At 39.9% G+C, this 14,700-nt stretch overlaps 1 protein-coding gene across 2 annotated transcripts; it reads right to left on the bottom strand.

Moving 5' to 3' along the window:
* Positions 1-5,521: 5,521 nt before the first annotated feature.
* On the bottom strand, positions 5,522-14,271 carry THTPA (thiamine triphosphatase). Of its 2 annotated transcripts, none has more exons than XM_075263280.1 (3): positions 14,195-14,271; positions 7,271-7,816; positions 5,522-5,690 (listed from the first exon to the last, which is right to left on the bottom strand). In XM_075263280.1, exons 2-3 carry the CDS (start codon positions 7,812-7,814, stop codon positions 5,590-5,592), a joined length of 645 nt encoding a protein of 214 aa, XP_075119381.1. In that variant the 5' UTR covers positions 7,815-7,816; positions 14,195-14,271; the 3' UTR covers positions 5,522-5,589. The 2 variants fall into 2 exon arrangements, with proteins under 2 accessions (XP_075119381.1, XP_075119375.1); XM_075263274.1 differs by having other exon boundaries at positions 14,153-14,256.
* Between the last annotated feature and the right edge of the window lie 429 nt (positions 14,272-14,700).

Genomic DNA, 14,700 nt, shown 5'->3' with positions numbered 1-14,700 from the left:
ATCTTAACTTTTAAATGCATACATTGAGGTGAATTTACTGTCTATACTGTCTAAAAAAAATAGATGGTGAAAACCTAGACTTGTTTTATAAATCTGGTGTGTTCTTAGGGTTAGTTCACATGTAGTTAGGTGTTGAGGAATTTGGTTAGGAAAAAATTAGGAATTAGGAAATGGTTTTTTTTTTTTTTTACATAAGGCATTTTTAGTTTTTTGTTTTTTTTTCCTGCAGCACAGTGTATGGACCTTGAAAAAAACGCTAGCGGTTTTTGAAGCAGTTTTTGGGAAAACCGCGTCAGAAACTGCAACGCAGTTTTTCCACCTCCCTTTGGCTCCTGTTGGTTTTTTCAGGCGGAATCCACCTGAAGAAAAGTCCTGTCGCTTCTTTTTTCCACTAGTGGAAAAAAAAAGCTAGAAGATTACATAGGACTCTGTTGTGAGGAGGTGGATTTTGAGGCGGATTCCACGTCAAAATCCTGACTATTTTACTCCGTGTATCTAGTCCATACACTGTCTAGTTTAATGTCTTTGGTGCACGGAGTCACGAAGAAGGTCATGTCCCTGTTTATCATAAGTTGGATAAATGTCCAAAATACTTGATAAATGTGGTGTACAATATGTTTGGCTAAGGACCCACATTGTGGAAACGCAACGGTTGTTTGTTTATTTTTCCTGCTATTTTTTTTTTTTTTTTTTTCTTTTTTAGCCGAATGGGAAATATATATGAAGTGCTTATATTTCTATTTTCTACTAAGCCCACTCCTGGCTTTGGCTCAAAAAAAAACCACAGCAAAATCTGCAACAAAAAAAAAGCAGCTTTTCTGCAATGTGTGGCTTTAGGTTAAGGCCCCACAGGACGATACGCAGCGGGAACAACCGCGGCGTGAATGCATCGCGGTTATCCCCGCAGCGCTATGAACAAAAAGTTCATGGAGTTTTCCTCCGTGGACTTTGTTACCATTATATCTATGGGAAAGCTGCCAGCGTTTCCGTAGATATAATTGACATGCTGCAATTTCCAAAACCACGCCGGTTTTGGAAATCGTAGCATGTCAACACTGTGGGTTTAAACGCAAAGTGGGCATGAAATTCGCATGAATCCCATCCACTTTGCAAGTACTGTAAACCGCCGCAATTTTTTTGCAATGTTTCAGCCGCGGGCAAATTGCGGCATTTCCGGCCTGTTGGCTCCTGTCCTTAGCCAGTTTTTTGTTGTAAATTATGGCAGAATTATATAACCTGATTGAGCTATCCTTTCTCAATTTCAGCCCTGCAGGTGAATTTGTCTTTTGTCTGTTTCTTTGTGAACTACAAATACTCTGTATGTTAATGGGATTTTTAAGGAACTATGATATTCTTCATTTCTCTTTAGGATTTATGTCTCTTAAAGTAGCACCAACATACCGTATTCACCTAATGCTGTACATTCTCAATCACTGTCCTTTTATTAGGATTGTCCTTGATCAGATTCAAATCTAGGACACCAGCGTGCCAAAACTTTTGATAAGTCATCTTAACCCCTTCCCGCCGATGGCATTTTTTGATTTTCGTTTTTCGTTTTTGACTCCCCTCCTTCTAAACCCCATAACTTTTTTATTTCTCCGCTCCCAGAGTCATATGAGGTCTTAATTTTTGCGGGACAATTTTTTCTTCATGATGCCACCATTAATTATTCTATATAATGTACTGGGAAGCAGGAAAAAAATTCAGAATGGGGTGGATTTGAAGAAAAAATGCATTTCTGCGACTTTCTTACGGGCTTTGGTTTTACGGCGTTCACTGTGCAGCCAAAATGACATGTCCCCTATATTCTGTGTTTCGGTTCGGTTCCAGGGATACCAAATTTATATGGTTTTATTTACATTTTGACCCCTAAAAAAAATTCCAAAATGGTGTTAAGATTTTTTTTTTCTAAAAGTCGCCATATTCCGACGGCCGTAACTTTTTTTATACGTGCGTGTACGGGGATGTATAGGGCGTCTTTTTTTGCGGGGCCGGGTGTACTTTTTAGTTCTACCATTTTCGGGGAAATGTTATTGCTTTGATCACTTTTTATTCAAATTTTTATCAGAATTAAAACAGTGAAAAAACGGCGGTTTGGCACTTTTGACTATTTTTCCTGCTACGGCGTTTACCGAACAGGAAAAATATTTTTATAGATTTGTAGAGCGGGCGATTTCGGACACGGGGATACCTAACATGTATATGTTTCACAATTTTTAACTACTTTTATATGTGTTCTAGGGAAAGGGGGGTGATTTGAACTTTTAATTCTTTTTATATTTTTTAATATTTTTAACTTTTTTTTTTATTTTTTTTTTGCATTTATTAGACCCCCTAGGGGTGTTGAACCCCAGGGGGTCTGATCACTAATGCAATGCATTACAATGCTAATGCATTGCAAAAAATCATCATCTCTTTTGCAGGCTGTATACACCAGCCTGCAAAAGAGAGAATTTGCAGACCGGCTGGGAGCCTTTAACAAGGCTCCCGGCTGTCATGGCAACGGGGGGTCGGCCCTGGAGCATGCTCCAGGAGCCGGCGATCCCTGCCAAAATGGCGGCGCCCGTGCGCCGCCGGGAAAATGGCGCCTCCGGCGCCTTTGACAGCAGCGCCGGAGGGGTTAATGCCTCCGATCGGTCCGGGGACTGATCGGAGGCATTAGAGCCGGTTGTCTACTGCTTAAAGCAGTAGACACCCGGCGGCTATGACGGCCGCCCGGCTCCCAGGCGGTCGCCATAGTTACAGACCCGACACGCGCCGTACTATTACGGCGCATGTCGGGAAGGGGTTAAAGGGATATTCCTAGCTATACTGCTAGATTATGTAAATTCAAGAGTATTCCTAAATACATTGCTTTAGCAAGGCTGCTTAATTTGCCTGCTCTGGTTATTATTATATGATTATTCCTCCTATTGTTTACACAGTGTTTCCATGGTCCCTGTCCTGTGATAACAGGTCAGAGGAATGAGTCACTGCTCCTTGTTATGTACAGCTCTGCGGTCAGGACAATCAGTTCAGCTAATTGTTGTTTGGTGATAAAGATAGAGATAAGACTGGTATATCCTATTAATATTATAAATGAAAGTTTGTGAGTTTGGATGTTTGTGGGTTTGTGTGTTCGGATGTTTGTTAGTCAATCACGCAAAACCCGCTCGACCGATTTGGCTGAAATTTTCCACAAACATAGTTAATACACCCCATTGCGCAATAGGCTACTTTTCGTCACAATAGCGCACATACGTTTTTCCCAGGACCCCCACAAACCCCAAACTCACATCACCATCTCTGCAATCTCACACACTTTGGACCATAGCAAGCCACAAAATTCATATTGCCCTCTGCAGCCTCGCCCCTAACCCCACACAATCACATATACATATACTTTACCACTTTGCCCCTCCCCTTAAAGATACTCCAGGAGGTTCTCTTTAACGCTCCAGAGCAGCCATGTTTGCCAACCCCCACCGCTCTGACAATCCGCGACACCGCCCACCCATGTCAATACCCCTAGGCGGTCTAATAAATGCAAAAAAAAAATTTAAAAAAAGTAAAAAAAAATATTAAAAACAAAAAAAAAGGATTAAAAATTCAAATCACCCCCCTTTCCCTAGAACACATATAAAAGTAGTTAAAAACTGTGAAACACATACATGTTAGGTATCCCCGCGTCCAAAATCGCCCGCTCTACAAAGCTATACAAATATTTTTCCTGTTCGGTAAACGCCGTAGTGGGAAACATGGTCAAAAGTGCCAAACCGCCGTTTTTTCACTGTTTTGATTCTGATAAAAATTTGAATAAAAAGTGATCAAAGCAATAACATTTCCTGAAAATGGTAGAACTACAAAGTACACCCAGTTCCGCAAAAAAAGACGCCATATACATCCCCGTACATGCACGTATAAAAAAGTTACGGCTGTCGGAATATGGCAACTTTTCCAAAAAAAATTTTTTTTAACAGTTTTGGATTTGTTTTTAAGGGGTCAAAATGTAACTAAAACCATATAAATTTGGTATCTCCGGAATCGTAACGAAACACAGAATACAGGGGACATGTCATTTTGGTTGCACAGTGAACGCCGTAAAACCAAAGCCCGTAAGAAAGTCGCAGAAATGCATTTTTTCTTGAAATCCACCCCATTTTGAATTTTTTCCCTGCTTCCCAGTACATTATATAGAATAATTAATGGTGGCATCATGAAGAAAAATTTGTCCCGCAAAAATTAAGACCTCATATGGCTCTGGGAGCGGAGAAATAAAAAAGTTACGGGGTTTAGAAGGAGGGTAGTCAAAAAACGAAAATCAAAATATGCCATCGGCGGGAAAGGGTTAACTTCAAATACCTCTGTCCCAAAGTCACTATGTACAGTTTCTCACAACACCGTATAGCAGCTCAAATACAAATTAACTTCAACACAAAAGTCTCACGTATTCTCTGAATTACAGCAGAAACAAGATACAAACTTACATTTCATATCCCATACCTTATACACACTATGAAAACCTTACCCACGCCTGTATATACCCACTTCTACAATCACCGCAGACGAAGTCGCGGGTACCAGCTAGTTATTTCTATATGTAAACACAAAGATAACTAAGTTTACTGCAAGTTTGTGTACTTAAACTTGTTCTACACAAACTTGTGTAATGTAATATACATTTACTGTGTATATTTGATCAGCATTTATATTAGGTTTCTAGTAATTATAATAAATAATTTCTTATGTCCTGTTTATCAAACAGTCAAAGCCTACCCACCTTCTTGTTGAAGAATTCATGAGATGAGAGGTAAACTGCTGAGAGTGATGGGAAAACCCCCCCATTAATCATGCATGTGTGGGACCCATTCTCATGAGTTTCTTGAAAAGGTCATAGTGTTTAGAAGAACACTGCTGTCTCCTCACTGCATACTAATAATGGGGATATATAGTCTACACTTAGTATTGCAGGTCAGTCTCCTTTATTTGAATAGGTTTGTGTCAGCTTGGCCATATGACTAGTGAATGTGACTTCACTGTCCTGAGAAAAGGAACGCTTAATAGAAGTGAGGAGTTGCTTGTATGACCACTTTCTATAAGGCACTATTACCTAGCACAATATGTGTAAAAAGGCTTTAAAAGGGTAGTCCAATTCCTTTGGTGATTTACCTGGGGGTTCTTGGCTGGTTCTGAGCCTGGGTCATGTGATTGGTACCTGACCCATGGGTAACTCTTCCCCATTTCCCAGGTAGGTAGTTACTTGTGCTATGGGGGCTAGCAGAATATAGTAATGCCAGCACTCATAGCACAGGTAACTATATGTGAAAATGGGAGATAGAGTGGAGCGAGCCAGGAGGTTGGGTGCTAGGTCTGTTCACATCCTGTGCTGGTGTTACGACTATTCAATGGGCACTTGTGCCCTTATTTGTATATTTGATAAAACTTTGTTTTCTTTGCAATTACATAGTGGAGGATTGTTCAACAACTATGTAACATGATTTTTGGTGAAAATGGCTGAAACACATCACACCTTTTCTAGAGTACAAACTTGGCTTTATTAAATACAATGGAGTGTCCAGTAGACTGTTTCTGAAATACTCTCTGCAAGGATCAAATTACATGGGCTTCCACCAGTTGTCTGTAGTGATCGGCACGATTCATCTGGAGAAATGTTGACACTTTGCCCTGGACTGGTGTCTCCCGAAACACTCCTGCAATAGTAAAAGACTCTTCAACTACTGGATGCATAATAATACAATTAGGTCCAGCATACTGTATACTCGGTAAGAAACTGATACATTGATATTAAACTTTTTGTAATGTAAAAGGACACTATCTAAATTTTGAGTTGCAACCAAGACAAGTTGGAAACAATGTTATGGATTGCAGGTAATATATATAACATTGTCACAGGAAGAATACAATCCAGCCCACTACCAGACTGAAGCTGCACATATTCATTAGATTAATGTTGAGTGAACCTGTACTATACATAGTGCCCTCCCCCAATGGCAGATGTTGGGGAGACAAGGATTGGTCTGTCGTCTTTCATCATGCCTGATCCTCTTGTTCTCAGTGACTTTATGTGGCTGTTGGAAGATAGAACGTATAGTAAAAAAAAAAAACAGTCATCTGACTGATATCCAGTGTGTATGGCCAGCCTAAAAATGCTACTAGAACCCAGTAAGGTCAGTTGTATTTTATACCCCCTGCTTTTAGCCTCCCCTTGATTCTCAGAGTGTAGAAACAAATGTCAGTGTCGCACAACATTGTATACAATTTTTGTGAGCCAAATTGAATAGCAAATGTATACACAAGTATGAAATATTGTTTTATATTTCCCTTTAGGGTGCATGCACACTGAGTAACGCCGGGCGTGTATGAGAGCCGTACACGCCGGCGTTACAGCAGGGCTGCCGAACACTTCCCATTCACTTCAATGGGAGCGCTTGTAAACGCCGCTGTTACGAGCGCTCCCATTGAAGTGAATGGGAAGTGTTCGGCAGTCTGCCGTAATGCCGGCGTGTACGGCTCTCATACACGCCCGACGTTACTCAGTGTGCATGCACCCTTACTTTTGAATTCACTTGTCTGTCTCAAAAAACTGCAAGAACTGTCACAAAACCTGTGAAATTTTTCGAAAAATAGCTGTGTGATTCCTCTCTAAGTGAGATTTGCACCTAAACAATATTAGTAAAATGAGAGCACTCAGATTAGATATAGGCGTCCATGTTTCAGGTTTATCAGATTTTACAGTGATTGTAGACATGTCTCTACACAGCCTAAAAGGCATGTCACATTTATTTCTCCCTATTATAGTTTTTTTGGGTTTTATTTTTGTAAATAACAGTATTTCATACAGCGTTTTGAATATGAAATAAATTTAGGAGTCACATTAAAAAGGAACTCCAGATTCGAAATGTAAAGGTACATGATACACCATTAATGGCCAATCTCAAGATGGGATGGATTGCTTACTCCATTACAATGTCAATACATATAATAAATAATTTGGTTGATACATTGAATTCCTAGTTCAGAACAGTAGAACAGTTTGGAGGATTAAACTACAGTTTAATAAGCAATATCCATCATTTTATGTATAGTTGATTTCTTACCAGTGATAGACCATTTACCGTCCTCAGTTATCAATGGAAACTGTTTTATGTAAATGGTCCATATTCATAAAAAAAGTAACATTATTCTGCAAATAGTGTAATTTAAATAATGTTGCCACCTTATTGTAGCCCAGCACTTTACTTTGAATATATATCTGTTCCAGATGTCTTACCTAGTTGTTTACAGATGGTTTCCACCTTCTTGAGAGCGTTTTCAATTTCTTCCTTTGTTTGTACAAGGACTTCCACTTCACCTACTGCAAAACCAAAATCTGCCTCATCGAGGTCAACAACCACTTTGAGATTTGACTTTTCAACGAGAGGTAATTGAAACCTGCGCCTGCGTGTCACAAAGCTGGCAAATTCTTGCAGTCCAAAAGATTCTATGTTGAGTGGACAAGGGACACCTAGCTCTTCACTTACTCTGCAAATAATATCATCTTCAGAAGTAAGCTCCATGTATTGTGTCGACGCTCCACTAAGGCCTCTTGCTCCCCTTTGTGGTGGGTGCTTTAATTCCCAACTGTCTCCTCTCCTTCGCAGCCACATGTCATTCAGTGTTAGGCGCAGATCAGAGTTATCGAAGTACGAGTCTCTAAAAGTTATCTCCTCAAGCAGCTCTGCCCCTAGCGTGCACAGCTTGTCTTCTACATCAGGTCCTGGGACAAACTTACGTTCCACCTCGATAGGGCCAGGTAATTGTGACGAGGGTGACATTTCTGAAAAAATAAATATAGAGTGATGTCCAAGAAGAAATAAATCTGCGTAAGCAATGAATAGAAAAGCACAACTGTGTGTGAAGGCACCAAAAAGCATTTTAAAGTGAGAAGCAACATGGTCACAAGGTCTGTACAACACAAAAAGCTCTCTATTAGATGAAGCTGTATATGAGCTGTGAAATTTACATTTTTTTGAACCCATATCAATGTTCCAATAAGAAAACTTCTATATCCTTTAATATATATATGTTCATGCCGCATGAGTCAAATACACTGTACTGTTAATAGAAATAACTTTCTATGGTATATTTCTTCCAAATAATCAATTTGCTGTTTGAAAAAAAAAAAAAGCCAAGTCATAACCCAGTGTGAAATGAACATTTGGAAAAGTAGGAACATAAAAAGCATCAGTTTATATACGTTTCTAAATCTTTTATGAAGATTGTATATACAGGAGCAGATTTACTAAACTGACTATGAGAAAGTGCAGACTCAGACTAGGCAGGCTAAATAAAAATGCGCCCGCCATATTTATCTCACTGACTGATTCTGGATAATGAATCTGATGCATTATTACACGGTCTAGTCTTAGTTTACACCATCTATTAATTTGCAAAGAAAAGCACCAACATTTTTGGTGGATTTATTGATTCATGTTGTTACCTCTTAGGCCTGGCTTACGTCTGCGTTCGGTATTCTGTTTGGGGAGTCCGCATTGGCAAGAGGTGAGCTTATGAAAGCTCATAGACCCCATAATAAGGGCTGTGTGTTTTCCACGTGGTGTCAGCACAAGTCATGTGGAGAGGAAAGTAGTTCATGAAGTACTTTCCTCTCCGCATGACTCGTAGTCTATGGGGTCTGTGTGCTTTCATTGCTCACAGCTTGTCAATGCGGTTGGTATTCCGTTGGAGGGGCCAAAATGGATTCCCCAAACGCAGATGTGAACCAGACCTTAGAAGGGTTTTTCCACTAAAGTAACTAATTCTCTATCCATATGAGACAGCTGGAGAAAAGTGCTTGACTATCTCCAGTGCTCCCATTGATATGAATGGAGTGGCATGTGAGTTGCCCAACCTTCACTCCATTCAGAATGGGAACAGTGGGGGCTTGGATGATCAGACCATCACTGATCTGCAGGTTATGCTCTATGCTTTGGTTGGCGGATCACTTACTTTGGTGGGAAAACCTTTTTAGGTTGCAGAAAAATATCCGCAGCAGAAATGATACAGGTTCAAAAACTGTCACATTTTTGCAAATCGCATCATGCCAGTTTTTGCACAAATTGCACCACAATTCTGGGGCATTTTCATTAGCAAATCCATCCACAGTGTTTCTTTTAATTGACAGAACTCGCTGATTATATGTTATTAGTCGCAGTTGATGTACTTATCTACGCTTATAATGTAAGCAAGCTTCCAAGTGAGTTTGGCATTCTTTTTTTCTTAAAGGAAATCTGTCACATCTCTTTTGTTTCCCAGACCATGGTGTCATGTAAAGTAAATGAAAATTGTTCTTCTCCATTTACAGCCTTTTGCCTGATCGAATCAAATCCAATTTCTCCCACACCAGATGCAAATGTGTATTTAGAAAAGTCTGCTGGGGTGCATTTATGAGTTTGGGAGGCAATTTGATACACTAGCGAGGCGGGGGGCAAAAAAAAAAAAAAAAAAAAAAGCACATTCAACATGCAGGATGTAGGTTGAATAAATAATATGAAGATACTTATTTACATGCATGGTTTATAAATGGTTAAAAAAGGGATGACACAGGTATGGGGCACATAAAAAAAAAAAAAATGGTTGTGACTCCTTTGGGTTAGGTGACAAGTATGGCAGATTGGGTAGGGAAAAATGATGTGATAGATTCCCTACACTACACTTTTCTTTAGTGTACACCAAATAATGTGGGTTTTCTAAGTTCTAAATGGTTATTTTGTGTTTATTAGAGATGAGCGAGTAGTATTCGTTCCAATATCGAATCCTATTATAGTCTATGGGAAAAAACGGGAATGTTGTTCCGGTTTCCATGGAAACCAAAGTTCGACACCTTGGATCCTCCAAGTTCCAGAAGTAGCAGGATGAGGAGCACGAGGAGGTTTTTGCATTGAATTCAATTTTCCCGCGAGGTATTCGCTCGCTCATCTCTATTATTTATTCCTCTTACCTATTCCTTTACAGACATTGTCAGTCGCTGTCCCATATAGGGTTCACAATCTAAAGGTCAGTTCACACGGAGGAATTTGCCATGGATTTGGGGACAGATTCCACCCCTGAATCTGAAGAAGATTCCTCCCAAATCTGTCTCCCATTGTTTTCAATGGGAGGCAGAGATCGCAACAGGACGCAGAAAAAGGAAGCTCAATCCGCGGAGTCTGCAGTTCGAGAATCTCTCCTAGTTAGGCCCATTCATCCAGGCCTAATCAGGAATGGGATGCCACGATGGCATCCTGCCACGCTAACCCGTACGAAAACGCCGGCGGTGGAAAATGAAGAGGAACTTCCTCTTCATTTTATGCTGTGTGAACAGACCCTTAATTCCCTATCAGTATGTCTTTGAAGTCTGGGAGGAAATGCACACAAACACGGGGAGAACATACAAACCCCTTGCGGATTATGAAACGCACTGGAATCTGGAGGTTTTGAAATCAGTTGTGAAAATGGAGCAAAATTGAAATTCTGTACATTTTTAATTTGGTTTATAGAATAGCCTCCATAATAGTAGAACAAGAGGTTAGGGCTCTGTTTGTAATAAGGACAAGAAACAGCAGAGGTTAAATACGCCACCACCTCCCTCTTAGGATGTTTCAAATAACCAAACTAGGCATAAGAATATACAACATAGCTATTACTTTATCATAACCTATTTATGATGTAACATGATAACGTTATATAAAAGAAAGAAATAAAGGTATGGTCATGGAAACCAAATTACCGGTAAGTCTAATTATATTTTCTCAATTACACCCTTCATGACAGTAGTACAAGATAATTACCACATCAATAGGGAATTTAGGGCGGAACCCTCACCCTAAAGGAGAGAACTCTGCCAAATAATAGATTAAGGCCCACATTACGGAAACGCAACGGAAAGTGAATGAGATTTTGTTTGTTTTCCCTATTTATTTAATAGAGGAAGAAAAAAAACTAAGACAAATGTTGCAAAAAGTCTATGTAGAACACTGCATTTTTTTCCATAACATTTTATAGTCGTTTTTTTCAACATGGGGCCTAAGCCTTATTATGCATTGTTTAGTGAACACATTTAGAGTCCCAAGTTTTGGCTATGGACGTGACTTAAAGAGGACCTTTCATCAGATTGGGCACAGGCAGTTCCATATGCTGCTGGAAAGCTTTCCCGATCTGTGCCCTGGGTACTCTCTCCCCCCCCCCCCCTTTCCCCCCCAACAGAACTCATCCATAAACCTGTATTGGGGAGGGGTGTTCCTCACAGCTCAGCATCATCGCTGGGTCGTAAGGCATCCCCCACTCTGACAGTAAGGGCTATGGATGATTACTGATAGGGCTGGGGGGGGGGGGGGGGGTTGGTCGTTACAGCCCAGTGATGACACTGAGCTATGAGGAACACCATCTGACAGTGGGGAGATATCTGTGCCAAAACTAACTTTTTATGGAATATTGGGGGTCAAAGTAAGTCTGTTAATGGGTAACATAAGATGAGACCAGACAGTCTAAAGATAAACCATATTTATCAGCCTCTGTAAGAAATCTGGAGCAGTTCTGGCCTGCCTAAATTTACACATCCTATCTCCCTTTCTCAGCAATTTACCTGCTGTCTCTTCTTCTCACTTCCTGTATTGTTCAACAAGCTGGTGGGGGCCTTTCACTATTTAATGAAGCATCTCAGTAGATATAGACATTTCCTTTACCATGAAAGATTATATATTATAATTACTAGACATCTAATATAAATGCAGATCAAGTGGGCAAAGTAAATGCATATTACATTACACAGGTTGGTAGAAAACACTTACATGCTCCCAGGATTGACAACAGACTTGCAGCAAACGCAGTGTTATCGTTGTATTTACATACAGTCTTTATAATCAAAATACAATTAGCTCATCTAATTACCCAGAGCACAGAGCAGAAGATATACAACTCTGAAAGGAATATAGAGAACTCAGTTCCCTACTTTCCAGGGAGAAGTGAGTCATGTCAACTGTCCTGAATCCTGATAACAGGCCAGGTGCATTAAAAACAATATGCAAACAGTGGGAGGAGTAATTTCACATAGCTAGCAAATGAAACAGCATTGCCAAAGGAATGTATTTAGGAAAACCCTTGAGTTTACACAAGCTAGCAGTATAGATAGGATCCTTAAGATAGGAATACCCCCCCCCCCTTGAGTGTTATTAAATGTGGGCCCATATTTACACCAGAAACCTTTAAAGTAATTTTGAGCTTGGAGCACTCTACAGTTGGCCTGGGCCTAATCTACTGCCTAAATACTAGTTGTCAAGAAAACCAGGGCAGACATAGATTTTTAATGCGAATCCCATACCCACTTTGTGTTAAAATACGCAGTGCGAACACGCTGCGATTTCCAAAACTAGCGTGTTTTTGGAAATCGCAGCATGTTAATTATATCTACGGAAACGCGGCTTTCCCATAGATATAATGGTAACAGAAAGTCCGCGGAAGAAAACTCAGTGAACTTTGTGTTCAAAGTGCTGCGGGAAAAATCGTGATGCATTCCCGCCAGTTTTTCCCACAGCGCGTGTTGTCCCGTGGGGCCTTAGCCTAAATTGTGATTAGAATCGATTGATTTTCTCTGATCTTCTACCACTGGTCTAAGAATCTTGATGTCCTGTCAATCACTCTTATAGCATCATTGTCTATTCTGTTTGTTTTGATTATGCCAATCTTTTTTCCTTTGACTTCCTTGGGATAACCCCACCAGTCCAATTTCTGCTTATCTCTATAGATTTGAAATGAGTTACAAAAGGGGCTTTTTCTTTGTGCATTTTTTTGCGGCTACTATAGGAATGGAAATCCAATGGTAATGTGAATGCCCCCTTAATCCCCAGGGGCCCCCGAAACCGTATCATTGGGGGGGCTTTTTCCCCCATTGATTTCAATGGGTTCCGCGTGTAAAATGGAACCCATTGAAGTCAATGGGATTCTTTCTTTCAGTGCTGATTCTGACGCGGGTTCTGCACCAGAAACAGTGCCAACTTCCTCTGTGTGAATGGACCCTTATTCACATTTCAGTGATTTGCTTCAGTAATTGTTGATAACACAGAAAAGGTGCATATCTTTCTATTATACTTTATCTCTGTGTAGTCTCCATTCCTGGTTTTGGTTCGCAATTGCTGAGGCAAATGAAACCGATTTGGTAGCCATACATGGCAAAGAGTATACTGGGAGAATGAATGCCGCCTTCCTTACTACACCTAGTGCTATTAATAATAAACAACAAGGTACAACTATAAAAAAAACATGCAGTTCAGAACTAAAAAATAAAAAAGCAACAGAAAAGCACTTTGTAAACACATAGAATAGAATAGAAAATTGTTCTAGATCAATAGCTAAATGGTAAAACCAATGGCCTATATTTCCCTATAGTTAGACAGAGAATCTGAAACTACACCAGATTTACCACAGTGACTGAGGCTGAATGATAAATCTGGTGTATCTTTAGATCTCTAGATATCGCTATTCTACATTTATACCTCCTTTGAGCCAGATTTTATGACAAAATATTGAAACATTTTTGAAGCATTGTGGAGCATTTAATCCACACCCACATGTCTAGCAAGAAGAGAAATTATAACCTAAACTAGGTGCGCTACATTGCACCAAAGATACTCCACGTCTATCTAGTGTCTAACTGTAACCACAATAGCAAATTCGGTCCATTATTTTTATAACAAATATGGAAATCTATAGTACTTACTCACTCCTAGGTTGAATACATATCCAAGGACACAAATATACTACATGATGTGATACTTGGAATAAAGATATCTAGAATATGACCTTGTTCCCTTTGACTGATGTCAGAAATTCTAGTCCCAACCAAAAGGCTGCGAATAGGGTTGGAAGAAAGATAACGTAAGATTTTCCCCTCAAATGTGTAATTTAAACTGAAGACAAAGGCCACGTCTTCTATGTGTAAATAACCCCACATTGTGAGATCTGCGCAAGGTGTCCATTGTATTATTTAACCAACATGGTTTTTTATATTGAATGCAATTCTGCTCCTGACTATGATCTGATGGAAATGCAGGGCTCGTGTCTATGCTCCCCCCAGCCATGTACATACAGTAGCTGCTTTTTATTGTTATATTTGCTCCTGTAAATTCACAAATCAAACCTGAATTCATAATGCAGGGAATCTGCAGCCAAAGCACATTACCCAGGAAGAATACAGCAGTGTGTTGAGTTGCTGGGGGAGGGAGTTCTGCTCTGCTCCAGTTGGCTGTGTCAGTCAGAGACCGATGTGCAGTGTCTGATGGGATTTGTAGTTGTGTCCTAAGGAAACATAGAGTCGGAGGAAAAGGAAAACTACAAGAGCCAGAAGTCTGTGCATAAATAGGACATGCTCTTTAAGAGAAACCACTGACAAATAGTGCAAGTCAGATGGGAATCAGGTTAAAGGGATACACACATACATGATAGAGGAATGAAACAAAAATCCTCTATAGAAAACAGAGCTTAGTATTTTCCGTTATGCACATAACATGGAGTGCAGATGTTTAACAAAGAAGTTTGTGCGGACAGATTTTTTCTATAGAACTAGGCTATATAACTAGGATATAAAATAATAATACATTTTATTTATATAGTGCCGATATATTCTGCAGCACTGTACAAATTGTGAGGCTCAAGATAAAAAGATTCATTACAGAATTACACAATGGG

The sequence above is a fragment of the Leptodactylus fuscus genome, chromosome 1 (genome assembly GCF_031893055.1).
Source record: "Leptodactylus fuscus isolate aLepFus1 chromosome 1, aLepFus1.hap2, whole genome shotgun sequence".
NCBI lineage: Eukaryota > Metazoa > Chordata > Amphibia > Anura > Leptodactylidae > Leptodactylus > Leptodactylus fuscus.
The sequence above is the reverse complement of the archived record's forward strand: the minus strand, read 5'-3'. Positions and strand labels throughout refer to the sequence as shown.

Bases quoted from the DNA above. Each gene is read 5' to 3' on its own strand.
- THTPA (XM_075263274.1), bottom strand. The intron at 5,691-7,270 runs GTAAGACATCTG...TTACTATTGCAG, and splicing joins AACCATCTGTAAACAACTAG to GAGTGTTTCGGGAGACACCA.